This window comes from Myotis lucifugus, unplaced genomic scaffold (assembly GCF_000147115.1).
Source record: "Myotis lucifugus unplaced genomic scaffold, Myoluc2.0 scaffold_387, whole genome shotgun sequence".
NCBI lineage: Eukaryota > Metazoa > Chordata > Mammalia > Chiroptera > Vespertilionidae > Myotis > Myotis lucifugus.
Genome location: NW_005871435.1, coordinates 779,304 through 804,619, shown reverse-complemented (window position 1 = coordinate 804,619; position 25,316 = coordinate 779,304). Strand labels below are relative to the sequence as shown.

At 40.9% G+C, this 25,316-nt stretch overlaps 2 protein-coding genes and 1 pseudogene across 10 annotated transcripts in view; 1 reads left to right on the top strand and 2 right to left on the bottom strand.

Moving 5' to 3' along the window:
• CCT6B (chaperonin containing TCP1 subunit 6B) overlaps positions 1-11,670 on the bottom strand; it is a 23,964-nt gene extending 12,294 nt beyond the window's left edge. For 4 of the 9 annotated variants that reach the window (XR_002826069.1, XM_023743383.1, XM_023743381.1 and 1 more), the window contains exons 1-5: positions 11,418-11,655; positions 10,559-10,622; positions 9,477-9,611; positions 3,938-4,111; positions 1,918-2,021 (exon numbers count right to left, since the gene is read on the bottom strand). Coding sequence is in view for 8 of the 9 variants with exons in the window: in XM_023743383.1 (XP_023599151.1) it covers positions 1,918-2,021; positions 3,938-4,111; positions 9,477-9,611; positions 10,559-10,622; positions 11,418-11,554 (614 nt within the window). In the remaining variant the exon portion in view is untranslated. Of the gene's footprint in view, positions 1-1,917; positions 2,022-3,937; positions 4,112-9,476; positions 9,612-10,558; positions 10,623-11,417 lie in introns of all 9 variants that reach the window. The other 5 variants (XM_006101935.2, XM_006101937.2, XM_023743384.1 and 2 more) reach the window with 5 other exon arrangements.
• Positions 11,659-13,158, top strand: ZNF830 (zinc finger protein 830). The gene has a single exon (XM_006101934.3). It carries the CDS (start codon positions 11,734-11,736, stop codon positions 12,850-12,852), a length of 1,119 nt encoding a protein of 372 aa, XP_006101996.1. The 5' UTR covers positions 11,659-11,733; the 3' UTR covers positions 12,853-13,158.
• Positions 13,159-24,569: 11,411 nt separating this feature from the next.
• Positions 24,570-24,669, bottom strand: LOC111823085 (annotated as a pseudogene).
• Positions 24,670-25,316: the final 647 nt, after the last annotated feature.

The following is a 25,316-nucleotide window of genomic DNA, read 5'->3' as shown; positions in this document are numbered from 1 at the left end:
GATTTATTTCCCCAAACCTGCTCCTCCCAGTCTTCTCCATGACACCTCCATTTTTCCAGCTGCTCATGCAAAAACCCAAGAGACATCCTGACTCCTCTGTTCCTGCCACATTCTATGTCAAATCACCAAGAAATCCTCTTGCTCCTTCTAAGTATACCCTGGTCTAAACCATTTTCATTTCTCACCTATTATCACAACAGATTCCTAACTGGTCTCCTACTTTTGCCCTTACACCTCCCACCCCACTCCAGTGTATTCTCCACATAACAACCACAGAGATCCCGCTGAAATATAAATCAAAAACGTGTTGCCCTCAACAATAGTAAACTAATTTGGACCAACACCAATACCAAAAACAATGTTGGGTTAAAAACAAGAAAACCTTTAAAATGCTAGAAAGCTATAAGATAATAAAGAGTCACAAAATAATTTTCAAAACTGAAAGGAAAACCAGAACTCTAAGAGGTAAGTAGAGAACTGTGGGATCTCCTACTGCAAAGTCATTTGACAATTCAGGCAAATCTGAACTTTGGTTTCAATGACCTCACAATGAGAGGGGGCAGAATTAAAAGTTCAAAGTTCATCCAAGGTACAGGGTCTAATAGAAGGCCCTCTTCACATTAAGTGGGAACCTCAATAGGCTATATACTCAGGGTATAAACCAGAAGGATGAACTAAAAGCAAGCAGCCCTCACATGAACTTGCAGTTAGAATTCACAACTGGATATTCCCAAAAGCCTCAGATGTGGATGTAATTTAATTTAGTATCTGGGCTCCTTACAGCAGCAATTTCAAAATTCTCTGCAGAAAAGCACCTTCATCCTAGGTCTCAAATTATTTCTACAAATACTTTTTTCAAACATAATGAGTAGCACATATAGAAATAAAGTATGATGTGTGAGAAACAGCAAAATACAATAAACACCATAAATAGACAAGCCAGACTTTAAATAATGTAATTATCAGACATGGACTATACAGTGTGGGGCAAAAGTAGGTTTAAAGTTGTGAGTATGCAAAACAGTTTATTCTTACATTATTATTTATTAATATTGTATTATTTACTTGTTTTACAACTGTAAACCTACTTTTGTCCACCCCTGTATGTTTAAAGAAATAAAATGTAAGTTTGGGAAGATATGCAAGGAATAGAAAACCATAAATAGTGACATGGCAAATTTAAAAAACAACCAAACAGAACTTCTATAAATAAGTAAAGATATATATACATATTTTAAAAATAAAGTATTTACTGATGAATTATGATATCTGGACTGGCTTCAGAATAATCCAAGTTTAGGGCAGGGGAAAGAGAAAATGAGTCTATAAGGGTTTTTTTAGCCATCATCTGAAAATAGATAAAGATGAGTGACAGATATGTCACTATTCTATTCTACTTTTATATATGTTTAGAATTTTCCATGATAGAACATTTAAAATTAGTTAAGTCCCAAATCAACAAGATGCCATATACTCTGAGTATATACATACTCAGACAATGTCAATTGCATGGCCCCTCTTACCTCATCATCTCCTACAACTTTTTCCTCTGATTCTGCTCTAGGCACAAAGGAACACACAAGCACATTTCTGCCTCGGGGCCTTTTCAATTATTATTCCCTCTGCCTAGAATACGCTACTTCCAGATATTCAGAGACCTCCTTAGTTCTCTAGTTTAGTTTCATGTCGCTCTGAAATCACACTTTTTCTCACACACACAGTTACTCTAGCATTTAATATCACTTATTTGTTTACTATCTCCAACTAGAAATGTAAGCTTCTTGGAGAAAGAAACTGGCTCTGGTAAGTATCCAATTAATATATGTCAAATGAATAACCAATGAAACTAACGAAAGAGTATCTGAAGATAACCAAATATTCTAGAATCTATGTATTGCCAAAGTTTATGTAATTTACTTTGTATCTGTTTCTGATTTGTGCTTCATCTCCATGATTTCTACCATGAAGAGATCAATAGGATAACCCGGTCTTGTAATAGCCAACACAGAATCCACCACGGCCTGAAAGAGAAATGAATGAGAACAGTAAGTTATTTGGACTACTAGAGAACACCACTGGCCCAGGTAATCTATCACCAGACTAAGCAGGCAAAGAGCTTCAAGCTCCAAAACACCGGGCAAGGCCAAAAAGGGCCTCTTGGTCATAGACATTAATAATTACAGCCTACAGGGATTTCAGAGATCATCAAGTCCAAACCCTTTATTTTACAGATAAGGAAACTAAGACAAGACTTTAAGAAGTTATGCTCTTGCCCAGCTGGCATGGCTCAGTGGTTGAGCATCAACCCAAGAATCAAGAGGTTCGGTTCCTGGTCAAGGCACATGCCCCAGTTGCAGCCTCAATCCCCAATATGGGGCATGCAGGAGGCAGCCAATCTTGATGTTTCTCTCTCATCGATGTTTCTTTCTCTCTATCCCTCTCCCTTCCTCTCTCTCTAAAATCAATAAAAACATATTTTTAAAAAATAAGTTATGATCTTAAAGATCTTAAAACAAGTAGTAACCAGCCAGGACTAGAATTCAAGTCTCTGGAACTGCCAAGCCACTGCTCCTTCCAACACTGCTCAAACTTTTCCACCAAAGGACACCTTAATAAAAAAGAAGGGAATCTAACATAAGGGTAGAGCTCAAATTTGCTAGCTATTAACAATAGGAAATTTTTAAGTCTTGTGTTTTATCATGAACACTTTGCATGTATTGACATTATACATACATGTTTGTTTTAATGTGAAATAATACTTTTCCCCAAAAATCATAAAGTAAAATTGACACTTCAGAAAGATGTGTTTCATTTATTCTGTTAAATATCGCCAGGTATATGCAATTTGAGAAACACAGCCCAAAACACCCCATTGTTTAGCTCAGAGATTAACATAAAATGACCACAGAAATAAAGTGCTACAGTATAACCATCCTAAAATGTAAATAAAGCAAAAAAAACCACAATTTCTTAGAAAGATTACTTGATGTAGCATAATATTTGGTTTTGGAGCCTAATAGGATATGACAAAAAAATATTGGATAGTGAGAGTATCAGTGTTTGTATAACTCCAAAAGGAAATGGAGGGCCCTAACCAGAGAACATGAAGATTCTGAGCAACTTGCTATATGTATTCCAACAGCAAAATATACAGCAGAGTCTTTATTTAGACTCTGCTCAGTAAGAAATTGTCTGATTGTAGTCTGATATCTCAAATAGGTTTTCCTGTTGGTAAGGAGAATTTACCAGAAATAACAAGTATTCCAGTCCATTTGGGATTTATATTCCTCAAAGTAACTTAGTATGACAGCATTCTGACTTATATGTCAATGTCTTGTGAATTTGGTTATGAAATCATCATTCCTAATACATTAATATATTCAAATTTCAGAAACTGCAAAGCTAAGGAGCAATGATATAACCAAACTATAGCCCCTTGATAAAAGGCTTCCCAAAATACCTAATCTTGTCCTTATATTACATACATTCTACCTTTAGAAGTGATCAAAACACATTATGCAGTTCCCAGAAGTATTAGCAAATCAATCGTGCTTCATTAAAGTTGCAACCTTAACTACAAAGCACACTGCCAAAACAGCCTCGCCAGGTATAACCTCATGTAGTTAATATGGACCTCTAGGTATGAGACCAGTACTTCACTCCACTGGCTTCCACAGGGGATGAGCCAGAGGCAGCCAAGGACACCCCAACTTTCAAATTAACTTAAAAGAAGACTTAATGTGATACTGTTGAAAAAAAATTATACATACTGTTCTGACCAGTCAAATCTGGTAAGCAAGTCTGTAATATTTGTCTTCCATAATTTATTTTACATTCAAAAAACCACATGCAATAGTTGAATATCTTATAGGAAAAAGAAAAATATCACCATGTGTCAGGCTATACTCTTTCTGAATGTAAAAAATTAATCACATACCTCTATTAACACATCAGCCAGTTCAGCATGAACTTTAGTTTGTAGAGATGTTCTAGCCACCTCTAAGAGGATATCCCTTTTCATCTCTTTTTTAATTTTAATTTCTTCCAAAACATCAAGTGCTTTTTTCTTTGCAGCTTCAAACCCTTCAGCTATTATTCTAGGGTGCAAGCCCTATTAAAACAACATAAAACTATAAATTATAAAGTAACTCATCCAAAGTAAAAGTAACCATCCTTTCCTATTAATAGGTATGTCTCCAAAAAGTAATAGTACATCAATGCCACTAAATATAAGTGTATGTATATAATTTATAAAAGTAGTTTTTCAGTGCTTCACATTTAAAACAATCTCAAACTTACAGAAAAATTCTTAGTACAAAAAAACTACAAAAGTCCTTTTTATTTCTGAAAATTATGACACATTGATATCATATGGTCTTAATATATCATAATGGGCACAAAAGAAGTCCTTTTAATGCAGAGAAAAAGAATCATCACTGTCTTAGAGAGAAGTGGCAGACAGACACCACCCTCGTTTAATGTTCAGTTAACACCACAGTCATGGGACAGATAGACATCATGTGCCTCATGATATGATGCATTAAGAACACTACAGCACTTCTACGGCATTCCTGCCAAAAGTTTATAACCTGAGTCTAATCTGAGGAAACACTCAAATCCAAATTGAGGGACTTTCTACAAAATAAATGGCCTGTACTCTAAAAATAATACTATCATGAAGCATAAATGACGGCTCAGGAACTATTCCAGCTTAAAGGAAACTAAAGAGACATGACAGCTGAATGTAATGCATGAACCTAGATTTTCTTCTGCTATAAAGGACATTATTGGGATAAGTGATGAAATTTGAATAAAATCTGTATCAATTTGTCAGTGTTAATATTAATTTCCTGGTTTTGATCACTATACTGGATTATATAAGAGAATTCCCTTGTTTTAAGAAATATTTAGATGGTCATATCTGCAACTTATTCTTATAGCATTCAAAAAAATGTACCTTATTACATATATAAAGACACATATATACATTTATTTTTTTATCTGAGAAAGACAAGTATCATTCTTTGAAATATTCTTGCAACTTTTCTACAGAGCTGATATTATATCAAAATACTTTTTAAAACCAGTAATTTTTTTTTTTTTGAAAAGTAATACACAAACTTATCTAATTTATCCCCTTCCTCCATTCCTTTACATCAGTCCTATAACAATTTCTAAAAGTTGCCATTTATTGAGCCTATTGCCAGACACTATTCTAAAGAGGTTTACATATATTATTTAATTTAGTCCTCTGGACACTATGAATTGGGAGTTGTTATTATTCCTGTTTCACAGATGAGAAAATTGAGGCTTAAAGAAATAATGTAATTTGCCTTAGCAGGCCTGACTCCAGAAGCTGTTAATAATGATTTTCAAAACATTTTTCCTGTCTAGGACGGACTTCACAATTCCTCACTCAGACTACTCTAAAAACCTCCAGTCTTTTGATTCCCTTAAAACTGTCCCCCAAATATTTAAAATGCAAATCTGACTATATCACTCATTAGTACGTTAATATGAATAGTATTCTTCTTGGTTAGTATACCATATGCTCTCCATGATCTGGCTCCCACCTACTTCTCCAGCCAATTCACTACTGTACACATCACTTTAAACTCCACCAGCACTAAACTTCTTGTAGCTCTACACCCATACTGTGTTGCTTCTCTTCTCTTGTGCCTTTCCTCATGTTTTTCCTTCTGCCTGGAATGCCACTCCCCTTACCCGACTCTTTCATCTGGCTCACTCCTTCTCATCCTAAAGATTTAGCCCAGGCCTTGTTTTCTCCAGAGAGTGCTACCTGACTACCCCAGGCTAGTTTAGGACATCCCTCCCTGTGCTGCCACACAGTTTCATATTTATGTTAACGTCTGTCAGCATCTCCCCCTTTCCGAACTTCATTTTTTCTAACCCAACCTTCATTTTGTTTAGGTATCCCTCGACCTCCAGTGCTTCAGGGGAAGCTGACCCTATCCCTAGTTCAAGGGTTGGGCCCTGGTTAGATTAAGTCAATTCCCTAAAAACTGTTATTGGTTGGGATGACATAAAACCAAAGTTGGCCCAATCACTTAAAGCAGTGGTTCCCAACCTTCTGGCCCTTTAAATACAGTTCCTCATGTTGTGACCCAACCATAAAATTATTTTCGTTGCTACTTCATAACTGTAATGTTGCTACTGTTATGAATCGTAATGTAAATACAGTGGGGCCTTGACTTACGAGTGTCCCGACTAACGAGTTTTTCGAGATACAAGCCGTCTCTCGGCCGATTTTTTGCTTTGAGTTGCGAGCTAAAATTCGGGTTACGAGCCAGCTTCAGATACCCCACCGCTAGTTGGCGCAGCAAATGTCACAGTGAACGCCACAACATCAGCCCAGCATCACATGTCTCACTCATTCACTTTATGATTTGACATACAAGTAATTTGAGTTATGAGCTCCGTCACGAAACGAGTTAAACTCGTAAGTCAAGGCCCCACTGTATCTGATATGCAGGATGGTCTTAGGCGACCCCTGTGAAAGGGTCGTTCGACCACCAAAGGGGTCGTGACCCACAGGTTGAGAACCGCTGACTTAAAGGAAGGACTTATATTCCATAGTTGGGTGAATGGTATTCTCTGCTCTGTCCTGCTGAGTGTTACTAAGGGAAGGAGGTAGGCTTGATTTCCTCTGACAGTCTTACAGTCAGGATGAAAATAAGCCTTATGATGAAACAGCATTATAAGTAGAAGGGCTAAGAGACAGAAAGAACCTTCTTGATAACTGACTGAATTTTTTAATCAACTGGCCCGAGAAGCCTGCCTTATCTCTCTGTGTTCCGTTATAGGAGATCATTTCTTTGTTTAAGTGACTTTTAGTCCAGTTTCTACTGCTAACAGCCAAAAGAATTATGAAATAAGTTGCAGGTACTGAATTAATAGACAATTACCAATACTAAATGAAACACACAAGAAAGTACTAATTTTAGCACTTTGACCAGATTATGCTTTGCTGAAACTGTCCTTGAAAGAGAGGAAAATTCAAATACTTAGAGAAGACAGGTAAGTAATACCAAGAAAAGAATACAGATTGAATAAAGGCACAGTGGTAGAAATGTCTGTAATGATTTCAGAGGCTAGTGAATGGAGGAGTCTGACTAGAGTAGATAGTTTATAAAGGGAAAGAAAACTGGAAAAGTAGGTAAATTCACAATGTGGAAGCCTTCAAAATTTTTCTTGAAAAGTAAAGCCTCTCCAATAAATAGTGTTGGAAAAACTGGAAAGCCACATGCAAAAGAATAAAATGAGACTGCTATTTGAAACCATACCCAAAAATTAACCCAACATGGATTAAACACTTAAATGTAAGATCTGAAACATTAAAAACATAGAAGAAAACATAAGTACCTAAACTTACAGACCTTGGTCTCAAACTGGCTGTTATGAACCTGACCCAAAAGCAAAGGAAGTAAAAGCAAAAATAAATAAATGGAACAACATCAAACTAAAAAGCTTCTGCACAGGAAAAGAAACCATCAACAAACCAACCAACCAAAAAGGCAACCAACCAAATGGGAGAGGTATTAGCAAACAATACTCCAATAAAGGGCTAATACCCAAAATATATAAGAAACTCATGCAACTCAACAACAAAACAATCCTATTAAAAATGGGCAGAGGACCTGAACACTTTTTCCAAGAAGACATACAAATGGTCAACAGATATATGAAAAGATGCTCAACTTCACTAGCTATAAGGGAAATACAAATCAAAATCACAATGAGATACTACCTATTAGAATGGTTATTTTCTGCCGTAACCGGTTTGGCTCAGTGGATAGAGCGTCGGCCTGCAGACTCAAGGGTCCCAGGCTCGATTCCGGTCAAGGGCATGTACCTTGTTTGCGGGCACATCCCAAGTAGGGGGTGTGCAGGAGGCAGCTGATCCATGTTTCTCTCTCATTGATGTTTCTAACTCTCTATCCTTCTTCCTTCCTCTCTGTGAAAAATCAATAAAATATTTTTTTTTTAAATTTAAAAAAAGAATGGTTATTTTCAAGAAGACACAAAATAACAAATGTTGGAGAAGATGTGGAGAAAAAGGAATCCTCATTCATTGTTGGTGAGAATGTAAACTGCTATGGCCACTATGGAAAGCAATATGGAGGTTCCTCAAAAAAAAAAATGAGCCGAAACCGGTTTGGCTCAGTGGATAGAGCGTCGGCCTGCGGACTGAAGGGTCCCAGGTTCGATTCCGGTCAAGGGCATGTACCTGGGTTGCGGGCACATCCCCAGTAGGAGATGTGCAGGAGGCAGCTGATTGATGTTTCTAACTCTCTATCTCTCTCCCTTCCTCTCTGTCAAAAATCAATAAAATATATTATTAAAAAAATGAGAATAGATCTACCATATGACCCAGCAATCCCTCCACTGGGTAGCTACCAAAAAATTTTGAAAACATTTATTCATAAAGATATATGTACCCCTATGTTCATTGCAGCATTATTCACAGTAGCCAAGACATGAAAATGGCTTAAGTGTCCTTCAACAGATAACTGGATAAAGATGATGTGGTACATATATATATAATGGGATACTACTAAGCCATAAGAAAGGATAAAATACTGCCATTTGCAACAACATGGATGGATCTTGAGAGTATCGTGATAAATAAAATATGTCAGACAGAAAAGGAGAAAAACCATATGATTTCACTCCTATGTATGATATAAAACAGAAGTCAACAAACAAAATAAAACAAACTCATAGATACAGACAACAGTATGGTGGTTACCAGAGGAGAAAGGGTGGGGAGAGGATGAAGAGGGTAAAGGGGTGCCAAATACATGGTCACCGAAGGAGACTAGACTTTGGGTGGTGAGTACACAATGCAATACACAGGTGATGTATTATAAAATTGTACACTTGAAACATGTTATATATTAACCAATGTCACCTCAATAAATTTAATTTTAAAAATAGTAAGTTTTCTCCAGTTTTTTTTAAACCACAATTTGGTTTCAACTTTATCAGTGATGTGTTTTTTTTCTTAGGCATTAGTCATGGGTACATGGCTAATTTTGTACCTTTTTCAATCTCTTAAATTTTCCATTCTAAAAAGAGGTATATAATTCCAATAAAAGGCATTGTTTTTTGGGGGGGGGGGGGAGTTCATTATTCTTTTCATTTATAATTGTCCAAAAATATCTTCATAAACATTAACCTTTGCCCTCTAAAATTTGCCCAGCTATTGTGGCTTACTGGTTGAGCATCAACCCATGAATCAGTTCATGGTTTGATTCTGGTCAGGGCACATGCCCGGGTTGTGGGCTCGATTCCCCACTAGGGGGCGTGCAGGAGGCAGCCATTTCCATCCCTCTCTCTGAAATCAATTTTAAAAATTAAATAAAATTAAACCAGTTTACTAGTGTAAAAACAAACCCAAGTTTCCATTCAAAATATAGTACTACATGACTGTGAATTCTACGAAATTATAATACCTCAGAAATGTAACGATCAGCTTGTTTTAGCAACTCCCCAATAATTAGAACATTTGAAGTAGTACCATCTCCTGTAATGTCATCCTGGGCTGTTGCTACTTTCGCTATCAAGGAAGCTGTTGGGTGTTGAATTTGCTGGAAAAAGCAAGCAACAGATTTAAAAGAGAGAGAGAATAAAGAAATAAAAAATAGTCTACCAAAAACAAGATAACCTACGGGTCAATAGTAAAATCAAGAAATGAGCCCTAGCTGGTTTGGCTCAGTGGAGAGAGTGTCGGCCTGCGGACTGAAAGGTCCCAGGTTCGATTCTGGTCAAGGGCATGTACCTTGGTTGCAGGCACTTCCCCAGTAGGGGGTGTGCAGGAGGCAGCTGATTCCCCAGTAGGGGGTGTGCAGGAGGCAGCTGATCGATGCTTATCTCTCATCGATGTTTCTAACTCTATCCCTCTCCCTTCCTCTCTGTGAAAAATCAATAAAATATATTTTTTTAAAAAAAGAAATGAAATAAGGGTGAAGGCCTGGAGAGGGGAAGGAAGTAGGAAGGGGGGCAGTGGTCAATGGGGAAAGAAAGGGAGACATCTGTAATACTTTAAACAATAAAGATTTTTTAAAGAAATGAAATAAGCATCATTCTACAAGTTCACAAGTTTTGTATTATCAATTATTAATAAATGTCAAGACCGAGAGTTAAAAGTCGAGAACTAATGAGACTTGAACATTTTATAAGAGTCTTTGCTTCAGAATGCAAATTTCCAAAATTAGATTAAATCCTTAAATCTCAAAGATAAATATATTTACTAAAATTGCAAAGGACTTTTTACTTTTCCATGATTACAAAGAACATAATGTGATCCCTTTAAAAGATTCAACTAATTTGGAAGCATCCCTAAGCTATTACTAAAACTATACTAAGATTTGAAAACAGCCAAAAAAAACCGCATTTTTTATTGAGGTTTAATCCAACAAGTATACCTCATGATTGCAATATTTAGCTGAAAGCCTCGGTTTAAAGATATACAAACTGTATTATGCTCTCAGTTAAGGCTTATTAAGGTTTATTAAAGTCAGCAGCACCAGCTCACCATCTCATGAAGCAGCACATTGCCATCTTTGGTGAGTTTGATATCACCTGCACCAGAAACAAGCCTGTTCAGAAAACAGTGATGTTATTAACTTCGTATGGCAAGAGTCAAGCAAGACATAGCGCTTGCCACTCCACTCTCATTAATATAGGGAACTGGGCTTGGAAAACTTCCATCATCCGGAGAGATACCACAGTAAGCACCCCATTTGCAGCCCACAGAATCACTTTTCCCCAGATGGACTGCTATGGCGATTTCACTCCAAACGGACAATTTACAAGTTTAAGGATTAAGTGCAGTTGGTGAGTTATGACAGTGGTTTGGTCCAGAAGAGTACTTGGAAGTCTACAAGCCACACATTTGTGAATTTCCTGCAGGTTTATTTTGGTGAAATGTTACCATTCATTCACTCAGTGTAGTTTCTTCCCTCATCCCTCACATTTATTAGAGCATCAAATTCTGTCATTCTACAACCTAAAAGCCTCTTCCAACTACTCCCTCCTCTCCATTTCCAGTCATCATCATCTGCAGTGTGGACTATTTAGTATCCACATATATCTGAATTTGAATCTACCCTCCATTTATCTTTCTATAAAGCAGGATGACTCAGTCAGCTCGCTGATCAAAAATCCTCCAGCCCAGCTGGTGTGGCTCAGTGGTTGAGCATGGACCTATGCACCAGTAGGTCATTGGTTCGAATCCCAGTCAGGACACATGCCCAGGTTGTGGGCTCTATCCCCAGTGTGTCCACATGGCGCCGATCGCTTCGCGGAACGTCGGCCGACATCGCGCCCCGACACCTGACACACCCCCGGCGCCCTAACCGCCGCTCTAACCGCCGCTCCGACCGCCGCCTCACATTTTCATGGTGCCCTTCGGACCCAAGTTGGTCCGCAGCACATCCTGCAGCCCTCGGGCAGCGCATATATTGACCGCCAAGGCCGCCTGGGCCCGCGCCACCTCAGCCTTGGCGTTTAAGGTCTTGATGGCAGCCATAGCCGGACGGTGGAAGGACCACCTGACCGCCCCAAACAGCCCGAGCCGCGATTCTGAGGTAAAACCCAGCGCCTCGGTCCACGCTCAGGAGCTCCAGCCAATCCTCGTCCGGGACGGAAGTGACGTCATCACGCATCGCCGAGGCGGAAGCCAGGCTCGCCGTGGGTCAGGTCGCAAAGATGGCGTCCCCCGCTTCGGCTCGGCCTTCGGCCGGAAAGCGAGTGGTGAGTCAGGATGAACTGCGGCGGTTGATGAAGGAGAAGCAGCGTCAGAGCACCAACAGGAAACGCATAGAGTCTCCCTTTGCGAAGTACAACCGTCTGGGGCAGCTGAGCTGTGCCCTGTGTAACGCCCCGGTTAAGAGCGAGCTCCTGTGGCAGACGCACGTCCTGGGGAAGCAGCACCGGGAGAGAGTGGCCGAGCTGAAAGGCGCCAAGGAGGCCACGCAGGGGCCGGCCGCCGGCGCAGTGCCTCAGTCCGCCAAGAGGAAGGCGCCGGACTCCGACGGCCAGGACGCCAAAAGGCCGAGGGCCCCCCAGGTGCCGCCGGTGCAGCCCTCCACGTCCGCTTTGCACACCCACGTTGACAAAGCAGGAAAGGAGTCCACTAGAGCGACCCCCGGTAAGACTTCGGCACTCGGTTTACTCCCTGATTATGAAGATGAGGAGGAGGAGGAGGAAGAGAAGGAGAAGGGGGGAGAAAGGACAGAGGGGGACGCCAGCAAGCAGCCGCCCGACACACAGGGCAGGGAACACCCACTTTCCTCCCCGCGGGAGGCAGCAAGCAGCGGGCTGCCTAGAGACTTCTCGACTGCAAATCCTCCCAAGGCCCCTGTAGTTCCTCACTCGGGGTCCATTGAGAAAGCAGAAATACATGAGAAAATCGTGGAAAGGAGAGAAAACACTGCGGAAGCATTGCCGGAAGGCTTTTTTGACGACCCTGAGATAGATGCGAGGGTGCGAAAGGTTGACGCCCCGAAGGATCAGATGGACAAAGAGTGGGACGAATTTCAAAAGGCCATGAGACAGGTCAACACTATTTCCGAAGCCATCGTTGCTGAAGAGGATGAGGAGGGGCGGTTGGACCGGCAGATTGGGGAGATCGATGAGCAGATAGAGTGTTACCGTCGGGTGGAAAAGCTGCGGAATCGCCAGGATGAAATAAAACATCAGCTTAAAGAGGTCCTGACGATGAGCGAGCTGCAGAGAAAGGAAGAGGAGAATGTTGACAGCGACGATGAGGGAGAACTGCAGGATTTGTTGTCTCAGGATTGGAGGGTGAAGGGGGCTTTGTTATAGGATTTCAAGGACCCAGTATTTCTAATACCCATAAAAAAGTGCTCTCTCTCCATATACTGGTTACTCCATTCCTGGAGGTTTGATAACCTGACGAGGTTGTTGCAGTACAATATGAGCCTGTGAAAATGGCACTGTGGAAAATTGGTGTAAAATATTTTTGAGGTAAAGTTTTGAAATTTTTTCAGTGTTATATGTTAAAATGCCAACTTTTTCACATATATACGGATTTAAATGTATACTTTGGGGTTGGAAAATCTGTAAGCTGTAAATATTGTACATAGTTAAATATATATTTGCTTAATTCTGTTTTTGAAATTTACAAATTAATAGAAGGAGGACCAACAGACAAGGTTTTTGATGAATACCAAGTGTATTGGGACCCCCCCCCAGGTCAAACTCAAGAGGGTGGGAGAACACTACTCATAGATTCATAAGTCATTCACAGCTAATCAAGTCTCTGTATTCTGTTTCAAACACGTGCTGTAGGAGAACATGGTGAAAAATATATGCCAAACATGACCAGCCTCCTTAACCCAAAGTTTCTCTCGAGTAAACCAATGATTCTTGGATGTAGGTGCACATGAATATCACTTAAGCAGCTTTTTTTTTTTTTCCTACTGTTTTTTATTTCAGAGAGGAAAGGAGAGAGAAACATCAATAATGAGCATCATTGATTGGCTGACTCCTGCACGCCCCCCCGCCCCCACTGGTGATCGAGCCTGCAACCCAGGCATGTGCCCTTGACTGGAATTGAACCCCGTCAAAAATGAGTAGTAATAATAATAACCAAGGTTTATATAGTTCTTACAATATAAGTGAGGCAGGATTCTAAATGCTTTACATACACTCAGCCTAGTTTCCTTAAAGACCAGGTATTATGGAGGAGAGGAACCAGAGATAAGGTTTTAAAAAGCTTTGAATGCTAGATGAAAGAATTCTTCCTGTAGGCAATGTGGGAGAAGTGGAAATTTTTGAGCAAAAAAATTATATCTGTTAAAAACGTATGGAAGATGACTCAAGTTGCAGTATACACTATAATATTGTATATAATAGGGAATATATATTCTGTGTGGAATGGAATGAGCATAGATAGGGGAAAAGGAAGCTGGCAAACTACTTCTAAACTAGATTTTTAAAGTATAGTAGACTTTAATTATGGATTGAGAGAAAAGGAATAGATGTGAAAGAATTTCACAGGAAGAGTTAACATTTCAGTGACTAGAAATGGAAAAAAAAAAACCAGGAGAGATAAAGATAGAATTGAAGGGTTTGGCAGAGTTATTTAGTGTATATGCCTTAAAGAAGTTATCTGACACTGAGAATATTCATTATCTTACTGCTTTTGGTAAAAAGTCTTTGCTTTCTTGAGCTGTCAGCTGATTGGTGATAGCAACTTCAGTTTGATAACATAGAATGGGCATGCCTGCTTCAACTATATGAAAGAAACCACTTACTCAGAGTTTTCTATCATTCATTGTTTATTACTTCAAAAGATGAGAAGGTACAAAGATGGACTTGAATGGTTGGTCCAGTTTTATGTTGGCTTAAGAGGCGAGGCTAATGATGTAGAGCACTGTCCATTTAAAAATACAATGCAAAACACATTTTTTTTAACTTTTCTAGTAATTGCATGAAAAAAAGAAATGCAAAATTATTTTCAATAAATTTAATGCAAGTATATTCAAAATACTAATGTTTCAACATGTAATCAATATTTAAATACTAGTGAAATATTTTACAATTTGGGGGTTCTACATTTATGAAATTTGGATGTATCTAACACATCTCAGTTTAGACTGGCCACATTTCAAGTACACACTAGCCCTATGTGACTAATGGCTACCATAAAGGACAGTGGAGATTTAAAGAGAAAAGTATACAGGTGGAGCACTGGCCAGTGTCCTCAGTGGTTAGAGCATGGGCCCATGCACAGAAGGGTTTCAGTTCAATTCCCAGTCAAGGGCATGTATCTGGGTTGCAGGTTTGATCCCTGGCCCCAGTTGGGAGCACATGCAGGAAGCAACCAATCGATGTGTGTCTCTCACATCAGTGTTTCTCTTTCTCTTCCCCCTCCCTTCCACTCTCTCTAAAAATCAATAGAAAGATATCCTTGGGTGAGGGTTAACAAAAAAACAAAAACAGGTATATAGGTGGGAAAATTAAATATGCTCAGGGGTAGTGGGCAGAACAATTTAACTACAGTAGTGTTCATTCCTGACAATGGGAGTTATTGAAAAGGTAGATTATAAACCACTGTGGAGGCCCTCAACTGCCATGCTGTAAAGAGTTGGAACTTTCTCTAAGTTAACAATTGAGTGCTCTTTTTTTTTTTTAAACAATCGCTTTATATATATTTGTATTCCCCGCCCCCCCCCCAAGAGAGGGAGAGAAAAATCAATGATGAGAATCATTGATCAGCTGCCTTCTGCACGCTCCCTGCTAGGGATTGAGTCCACAATCACGGGCATGTGCTGACGTTCTGTCCACTGAGCCAAACCAGCTAGGGCAGTGGTCAGCAAACTGCGGCTCGCGAGCCACATGCGGCTCCTTGGCCCCTTGAGTGTGGCTCTTCCACAAAATACCATGTGCGGGCGTGCATGTACAGTTCGATTGAAACTTCGTGGCCCATGCACAGAAGTCGGTATTTTGTGGAAGAGCCACACTCAAGGGGCCAAAGAGCGGCATGTGGCTAGCTAGGGCAGTTTGCCAACCACTGAGCTAAGGCAACAATTGAGTATTCTTGAGGTTGTTGAGTTCTCAATTATAACACAGTTAAAGAAGAGCTTAAGTACTGCCAGGTATGTTACTACACACATAAACCCCATTGAATTTTTAGGAAGTCCAAAAAAGCTCTCAAAATCTCCCAGTGCATGAGTGATGGGATCTTGACCAAAATCAAGTGAATCCTTGTTAGATCTGAGAGCCATATCAACAGCTACACACATTGGAGAGCTCCTTTACACCTCTTTGAACTGGGTCAAATGGGTTTTGGCATTAGACTGAATACCACCAATGTTCCCAAATTGTGAGAATTAGTCCCAAGATTTCTTCCAATCTCTTGTTCTCTTTTTAGAGAACCCCATAATTTAGCCAACAATACATTAGAATTATTATAAATGCTACAAAGGTAATCCTCTCACCCACTTACCAGTTTAATACAGTTCCCCTACGTGGAGAAGAAAAATTCTGATTTCCTAACTAGCCTTCAAATGTACATTTGCCCAGTGCCTTACAATCTACAAAATGCTTTCATTTAATGATGGAAGTAATGACTACCTTTTACATGCCAGGGAACAAAATAAGAGGCTGTGGAATTAAAATTGCATGAAAAAGAATATAATTTAGACCTAAAACCTTTAATAGTAACAATTCCTAGATTAGTATGGAGTAACAGGAAGAACAAGAAAATTGGCAAGAGAAAATAAGACTCAAGTTCAGGTTCCCATTCTAGCTTTTAATGGCTAGTGATCTTGGGAAAGTCACCTCTCTGAACCTTAGTTTGCTTCACTGTAAAATGATGATACCTCACAGGGTGTGGTGAGAATCAAATGACATGTGAAAGAGTGGTAAAAAGACCAACCTGACTCTTGAAAGTCAGAACCAGAAAGAGGTTTAAAAAATTAAATATATTTTTATTGCTTTCAGAGAGGAAGGGAAGGAAGAGAGGGGGATAGAGAGATAGAAACTTCAATGATGAGAGAGAATCAGTGATCAGCCACCTCCTGCATGCCCCCTAACCTGGAATCAAAGCACTACCTCCTGGTTCATAGGTCAAGACAACCACTGAGCCATGCTAGCCAGGAGTTAGAGCAGATGGTTTTGTTGAGATTTAACTCTAAATCCTTAATTTTGCCATGAGTCAAGTGGCATCTCACCTTTTAAAGATTTTTTAAGTTGCCTGTCTAAAGACAGAGATGGCCTAAGTACTGTTACTTTTGCTTACAAGGTTTGCCCAGGAAAGTGACAGCTTTCTTAGTGTAATTATGAATAGTGTCCCCTTTCACTCTCAATAGTATTCCTTTTCGGAGAGGAGAAGGCGAGAGAGAGAAAGAGAGAGACTCACCTAAAAGTTAAGTATCAGAGAGAGAGAGAGAAAAAAAAAATTGGAAAGCCTTAATGGATGTATTATGTTTCCTGTTTATGATGCACCAATGGGCTAGATACTTGGCTGGATGTTGTATGGGGGAATTTGAGTAAATATATGGGTAGGAATGGTGGCTAGAAAGATGACCTTAGATTTCTTTTAATACTAAGATCTAGAAGCCTGTATGATACCAGGAATTTAGAAACTTTAAATTTGAATAGGGAGAAAGAAAAATCCCAAAGCTATATCCTATTTTCGATCTACCTTTCCTCCCTCAATGATCTCATCCATACCCATGGGTTTAAATATCACCTATATATTGATGACTCACAATTTATAGCCCTAGCCTTGACCTTATTCCTGGGAGTCATCCTTCATTCCCTTTTCTTAGTCCCCAAATCTACAAGTGTGTCCAGAATCTGTCCACTCCTTTCTGTCTCCACTGGTCCTAGCCACCAACATCTCTTGCATCAATTCTTGTCTATTTCCCCCTCCCTAGCCACAGTCTGTTACCAACAAAGTAGAGTGATCTTTTTAAAATTTAGGTAAGTCAATCTGTCACTTAAAACTATATATTCTTCCATCACACTTGGGGGGCGGGAAGAGGGGGGCGGGAACCCTGGCCCTTAAGCCTACTTGGCGCTCAGCAATCACTAATTCAAATGTCGACTACTGATGAACTAATGACCACACTCCAATTAAAGGGGGATAGGAGGGGAAAGGCAAGCATAACTGCTCTATGTTGAAACTAATTGCCATTCAGGAATAGTGGCCTGGATGATCAAGTTGGTTTTTTGGTGTGTTTTTTGTTTGTTTTTTTAACTTTCAAGAACAATTGCAAGTCAAGATTGTTTTTGTTTTTAGTGAAATCTCAAACACGAGGTGGGCTGAATGTGATCCATGGATTCCCACTTTGTACCTATCTTCTAACTTCATCTGCTACACTCCTCCCCTTTATTCTCACTAGCTAACTTTCTACTCAAACATGCCATTTCAGGACCTGTGCCTGTGGTTCCCTCTGCTTGGAACCTGATTTCAAATAGCATGGCAGTCTTCTCATCATTCACTTCTCAGCCCTAATGGCCCTTTCTCAGATGACATAAATTATGTTTCTCCCCACCAGAATGTAAACTCCACAGGGCAGGGAGCTCGCATGTCTTGTTCACAACTTAAAATAATGCCAGGCACATAATAGAGCTCAATAAATATCTGTGGAATGAATAATACCCACATAGCAGAAAGTTGCTTGGAAAAGTGGTAAAAAGACCAACCTGACTCTTGGAAGTCAGAATCAGAACAAAAGTCCGTTGAACAGCTTAAAGGACTTAGAAATCTTTCCCTGGCACATGAAGCCCTGACCTATTCTCAGGGAAGCAACATAGAGCATACACAACAGGCCCTCACGTATAATGGGCCACCTCTGCATCTAGCAGCTAATAAGAATTCCTCATGGCACCAAACAAGCAAAGAGGGATGTCCGTATGTCAGCGGGAGCTAGTGGGCAGTTCTGACTGCCTAGAGGCCTCTTACGTGGAGAAGAGGAGGAATAAAGTGAATCAGTGGCAGAGTGAGATCAGAGAGTCAGCAAGTACACATTGCCTCCCAGCTGCTCTCAGTCCTGTCCCCTTCTCTGCCATCACCATTTTGTTTGGCTCATTTTGCCTGTCACTTGGCAGTCAAAGCTACTTCAGAGCACTCAGCCATCCTTCAATGAAAGCACTGCCAGTCTGTAGGAGGAAGGGGTTCCATCTGGCGGCACATCCACTTTACTAACAGCATTTGGCAGGCTACAAGTGCACTGGGGAGCCAGCGGTCACCTTTAGGGGAGTTCACTGGACCACACTGATTGGGTGGTTGATGATGGTGGCTATTGTTTTTGGTGTGTGTGTGTGTGTGTGTGTGTGTGTGTGTGTGTGTGTGTGTGTGTGTGGTTTGTTGCTCTGCCAATAGTGATTATAAGAGAGTATCAACCAAGGTTGTCAGGTTATTAATAATAGTTACCATTTACTGGATTCCTACATGTGTCTGGCAGTATGCTAGGGCTTGACATACACCCTCTCTGATCCTCACAACCACCTTGTATGTAATCTCTTCATTTTACAGATGAGGAAACATGCTCAGAAGTGAAGGAACTTGCTCAAGGCAACAATTCCAAAGTCCCTACTATTACCCTCATCATTATTTAACATTACTTATATTTTCAAACCTCAACACCTCCGGAGTAAGTAAAATAATCATCACCTCTGTTAGGGTGCTGAAGGAGGAGCGCACAAGGCCAAAAGTGGTAAAGAATTATAAATTGATTAGGTCATCTGGAGACCAGATGAGCTGAGCCCAAAAATGGTTCCAACACTCAGGGATGAGGAGTCAGATTTTAAAGGACTCTGGGCAGGCTTTTTCTGGGCAGAGAATTCTCTGGGCTGGTCCAGATTCTGGAAAGGGGGTGGGAGTGGGGGGAGAGAGAGATAATGGTCTTAGGTCAAATGGAATGTTGTCTAAGCGAAAGGGAATGCTGGTTGTGATGTAGTTTAAAGGTTAGCTCCCAGGGGAAGGGGTATTGATTCAATTATTTGATCAGAACTAACAGCCTCCATTTTAGACATCTTGTCAAAGGTCACTCAGCAAATTCATTGCTAAAGTAGGACAAAGATGTAACTTGATTCCTAGTCCAATAGTGTCTCTACTATTTAATAATAAAATGTGGAAAATGGGAGTGGATCCCCCAAAATAGCAAGAATTAAAATTAAGTTGATGCCAACTTTAAGGGTGCTGTTCAGAGACTTTAACTGAGTTGGAACTCTCTGCCGTCTTCCCCTGTTTCACCAGCAATAAATTTTACTCCTAGTAGTCTCTGATGGGAGCAAGAATAATGACTTCATTTCCCAAACATTCCAACTGGGAAACAACAGTTACACCGTGCCCTGTGCTCCACCACGTTTTAACTACATGCCTTTGGGTTAAGTTACTTCACCCTTCATTTCCTCAAGTACAAAACAGGGAGAGTAATAGTTTCTACCTTCTGGGATTACTGAGAGGATTAAATGAGTTAAATGCATGTAAGTGCTTTTATTTTTTTAAAATATATTTTTATTGATTTCAGAGAGGAAGGGAGATAGAAACATCAATGATGAGAGAGAATCATTGATTGGCTACTTCCTGCACACCCCCACTGGGGACTGAACCTGCAACCTGGGCATGTGCCCTTGACTGGAATCGAACCCTGGGACCCTTCAATCTTCAAGCCAACACTCTATCCACTGAGCCAAACCAGCCAGGGCGCATGTAAGTGCTTTTAGTACAGACTCTCTAATAATACTAGTTGAATATATGAATGAAGATCTGGCCCTACCTTCAAGAAAACTACAATCCGGTTGTGTGTCAACAGTAAAAGAAATTGGGCACCCAATTATTTAATTATTATTAAATAGGGCTGATCACGTCTAGAGTCTGACTTCCCTCTCCCTAGCTATGTGGTGTCTACCTAGTCAGTTTATTCTCTGAACCTTAATTGATTCCCTCAGGGCATTACGCTCCCTGGGTACTCCCTAACAGCCCTCCCACCTGTGTATCACTGTGATACTGTGATCTATAATAAAAAATATCTGTATTTTGGCTTTCCTCTGGTTTCTGTCACAGAGCTCCTAAAACCCTTGGAATTTCCTGAATGATTAGAGTGGTGAGAGTGATAAAGGTGTCATTTGTTATTCAAAACAAGCCCCTTTCAGCCACACTGGAGTTTATGTTAATGAGGTGACATTTGGAAAGCCCCTATGGGTGGGTACTGGTTGCCAGTGAAAACAACTGTATGATTAGAGGGTTAGAACTTTCAGCCCACCACCACCACCTCCCTCTGGGGAGGGAAGGGCGCTAGAGATTGAGTTCAATCACCAATGGCCAATGATTTAAACAATCATGCCTGCATGATGGAGCCTCCATAAAATCCCAAAAGCATGGGGTTTAAGAGCTTCTGGGTTGGTGAACATGCAGAGTTGCTCTGTGCCCCTTCCTACATACATTGCCATTTGCATCTCTGACATCTGGCTGTTCCTGAGTTAGAGCCTTTTAAAAAAATATGCATTTTTTATTGATTTCAGAGAGAAGAGATAGAAACATCAATGTTGAGAGAGAATCACTGATTGGCTGCCTCCTGCTCTCCCCCTACTGGGGATGGAGCCCACAACCTCTGGCATGGGCCCTGACCTGGAATTGAACCTTGACCTCCTGGTTCATAGGTCAACGCTCAACCACTGAGCCACACCCACTAGGCATTATAGCCTTTTTTAACAAACCAGTGATCTAGTAAGTAAACTGTTTTCCTGAGTTCTGTGAGCTTCTCTAGCAAATTAAACCTGAGAAGGGGGTGGGGGGAGCTCTGGCCTATAGCTGGTCAGTCAGGAGCACAAGCAACATCCTGGACTTGATTATCATCTGAAGTGGTGGGAGTGGGTACTCTTGTGTGAGACCTATGAAGTCTGACATTAACTCCAGGTAGATAGTGTCAGAATTGAATTAAACTGTAGGACACTCAGCTTGTGTCACAGAATTGCTTGGTGTAGGAAACCCATGCCTGGTGTCAGAAGTTAAGTAGTATTCAGAGAGTGTTGTATGTAATGGAGATGGAAATGAGTTTCTTCCTTTACAATCACCGAGACCAAGACTGGAACTGAAGGCAGGAGGAGGGTACATTGGGCTGCACAGCTGGAAGGCTTCAGTAGGAGGGCTTGGGTGGAAGCTCCGAGTAGGAGAGAAAAAGGGTAGGGGCTCTCCTGGTAAAGGAAATGGTGTGAGGAAACAGGAAGGAGTTGCAACCTGATCTCCAACCTCTGCCACATCAGAGCTAGAAAACCAACTGTCACCAGTGATACCTAGCAACCAGCCCAGAGTCCAGTAGAAGAGATAGAACTGAAGTTTGCTTTCCAAATAGGCACATCTCTGTGTAAAATACATTTGCCCTTTGAAATTGATTAACCTGCTTCCTAAAAAATGTAACCACCAGGACTTCACACCAGAAAACCCAACCTAGAAATTCAGGGGAGATGGTAGCAACTTTGCCTCCCTCACTCCATTTCTGTGACCTCAACCCTGCACTAGAAGCCTGTCCCTGTGCCATAGCAGCTATTCCCAAGGCATACTGGACTTGACTCCTCTTTGCTCTGTCCTACCTCAGCCTGGCAGCCGCAGCACAAAGATATTCACAGGCGAGACCAAGAAACCGCTCTGGTTAAGAACCAGCCTCGATAGCCTTTATTAAAGAAGCCATGGGCTGCCTGGCCAGTGTGGCTCAGTGGTTGAGTGTCGACCTATGCACCAGTAGGTCATTGGTTCAATACCCGGTTGTGGGCTCAATCCCCAGTGGGGGGCATGCAGGAGGCAGCCAATCAATGATTCTCTCTCATCATTGATGTTTCTATCTCTCCCTCTCCCTTCCTCTCTCTCTAAAAATTAATAAAAACATATTTTTTTTTAAAAAGTCATGGGCTGATTTGAATTATACATCTTTCTACAGCTGTTCCCTTTTAAATATGTATCCTGGCAAACACCACCACCGTTTTTTACAACGTATTTTAATTGTGTGACTATTAAGCAAACCAAACCATAAAATCAGTTCTCAGTGTTGAGATTTACATGATTCATAGACCAGAGCTTATTAAAAAGGGGATTCACCGAGAGCAAACTAGCCTCATGAGTGTCCTGCATCATCTCTCCAAAGATCTGAAGCCTTTCCCTTTTCCTGCCTATGGCTGCCGAGCTTCCCAGAGTAGCATAAAAAATGAACAGAATCTACCCATTTTCCAGTGATTTTTTTTCTTAACAATTCTGATGAATCTAAACTGGCAGTCACGTCATGCTACATTCCTAAAGGGATGGCGGAAGCTCTGAGAGGCTCACACACAGGATCAGTGCCCTGGAGGATTTGGGATCTAGGTCTGAGGAAAGGACTTAACCCCTTTGGGATTCTGAGTAACTAGGAATGACAGGAGGCATCCTGCTTATTTGCCATCAAGGTCGTTCTTGATTTGGATCATGAGTCTTCATCTAATAAAACTCCCTTCAAAAATGCACTTACACACAGATGTATAGATAAAATTTCAGGAGGTTCAAGGATACCCCAAAGCCTATCCACAGATCCCCTAGGGGTCCATGAGCTTCACATTGTTTCTTACTACTTTGTTAGCACCCAAGTGTCCCTTATTTCTCCCCTACATCTGTACAGTATCCACTTAACGCATTCCCAATTTCTCTACACAGCCAGAGTGATAGCAATTCTGTTAAACTCTAAGTCAGTCCTGGTCAGTATGCTCAGTGGGCTGACCGTCATCCTGTGCACCAAAGGGTTGCTGTTAGATTCTCAATCAGGGCACATGCCCAGGTTTCGGGTTCATCCCCAGTCGGGAGGCGGCTGATGGATGTTTCTCTCTCACATTGATATTTCTCCCTCTCTAAAATCAATAAAAACATTTTTTTTAAAATCTAAGTAATATCATGCTACTTCTCTCCTCAGTAAAATCCACTAGCTTCCTATTTCACCTGCGATAAAAGCCAACATCTTTACAGTAGTCTGTAAGACCCTACAGAATCTATCCTGGGATACCCTGCTGACCTCATCTCCACCTCTTCTCAACCTTGACTCCCGCTGCTCCAGCCACACCCACCTCCTTGCTAGCTCCCAACATGAGACACATCCTGGCCTTTAGTTGCTGCTCCGTCTACCCCAGGGCTCCACGTGGCTCTCTCCTTCATTCTTTCCAGTCTTTACTCAATTGTCACTGCATTTGAAAAAAAGGTAAAAATAAAATTGAAATTAACTCTAATAGATTTTTATTTAACCCAATATATCCAAAATAATCACTTCAACATATAGTCAACATAAATATGTTAATGAGATATTCTGCAGTCTTTCTTTGGTAACACATCTTTGAAATCGGTGTATACTTTACACTTACAGCACATCTCAATTCAGACTAGCCACATTTCAGGAGCTCCAGAGCCACATGTGCTGGTGATGACAGCATTTGACAGCACAGAGCTAGGGAAAAAGATACAGTTATGGGGATTTTCAAAACAACACTTAAATGCAGTAATAGAGTGTGTACAGGATCACTCAACTGCCAGAATTAGGACTTAAACCTCCAGTGACCTTCTAATCCCAAAGACCTTGTTCATTCTGGGACACATTAGAGACTACCTCACTTCAAACAACGGGATCGTGGTTGGCCTCAACCCACCAAACTTCCTATCTCCAAAACAAAACTCATCCTCTCACCTTGAATGCCTCCTCCTCCCTTCTCATCTCCTTTCAGCTGATGGCACCATTATCTACCTGCTCACTCAAGTCATCCCCATTTCATCTTTAGGGTAATGAGCACTTTGTCTAGAAGATCATTTAAAATCTACATGTTTATTAAAAAATGCTCCTTTTTCTCCACCCCAACTGAGCTTGTTCAGGCCACCTTCATCTGTCACAAGAACCCCCCCCCCCCCATTCTACTGAGATATAACTGACATTCCTAAGTTTAAAGTTTCAGCATAATGGTTTGACTTACATAATTGTGAAATGATTATGGCAATAGGTCTAGTTAGCATTCATCATCTCATATAGATACAATAAAAAGGAAAAATATTATTTTTCCTTAAAATCATGGACTGCTTCATGAATTTGCTTGTCATCCTTGGACAGGAGCCTCGCTTATGTGTTATTCCAATTTTAGTATATGTGCGGCCAAAGCCAGCACCAAGAACTTTCTAATAGTTCCCTTACTCAGTCTCTCCCCTACACCCAGCTCCAACAGTAGCTACTGCTCCCTACGGCCCTCAGGGCTCTCTCTCCATCCCCTACAGATAACAAAGGCCCTACACACAACATGGGCATAACTCCTCCAGGACCTCATCCTGGCTCCCTCAAACAATGCCCAATAGTTTGCCGTTTCTGGAACCTGAACAGGTTCGCTGAACCTCCTGAGCCTGCTGCTCTTCTGTAAAAATAGCCATCCTAGTCTCTCAAAAAGCTGACCTGAGGTTCAAAAGAAATCATATAATACATTTTAAACAATACACAATCGGGATTGCTCTCCCCGTTACTTCTTTGCATGTTATACCTGCTAGATCTACCCAGTGCCTCTTTTCAATGCAATGTTTGTAGAATACTGACTATGCGCGAGGCACTGTGTGCGAACAAGACAGAGGGTGCACAGAAAAGCAGGCTGAATGACATAATCATGCCTTCCTCAAGCTCATTACAAGTTTCGCAACCAGAATCTTTAAAGACTAGACAATCTCTAACATTATCAGCAAATCAGCGAGTCCTCAGAAGTCCAGGCCGGGCTGCGCTCCCGGGGCCACCACGTCCCGGAACCTCCGCCTTCCCGGGCCCGACCGGAGA

Excerpts from the sequence above, each read along its gene's own strand:
- ZNF830 (XM_006101934.3), top strand. The coding sequence starts at position 11,734 with ATGGCGTCCCCCGCTTCGGCTCGGCCTTCGGCCGGAAAGCGAGTGGTG.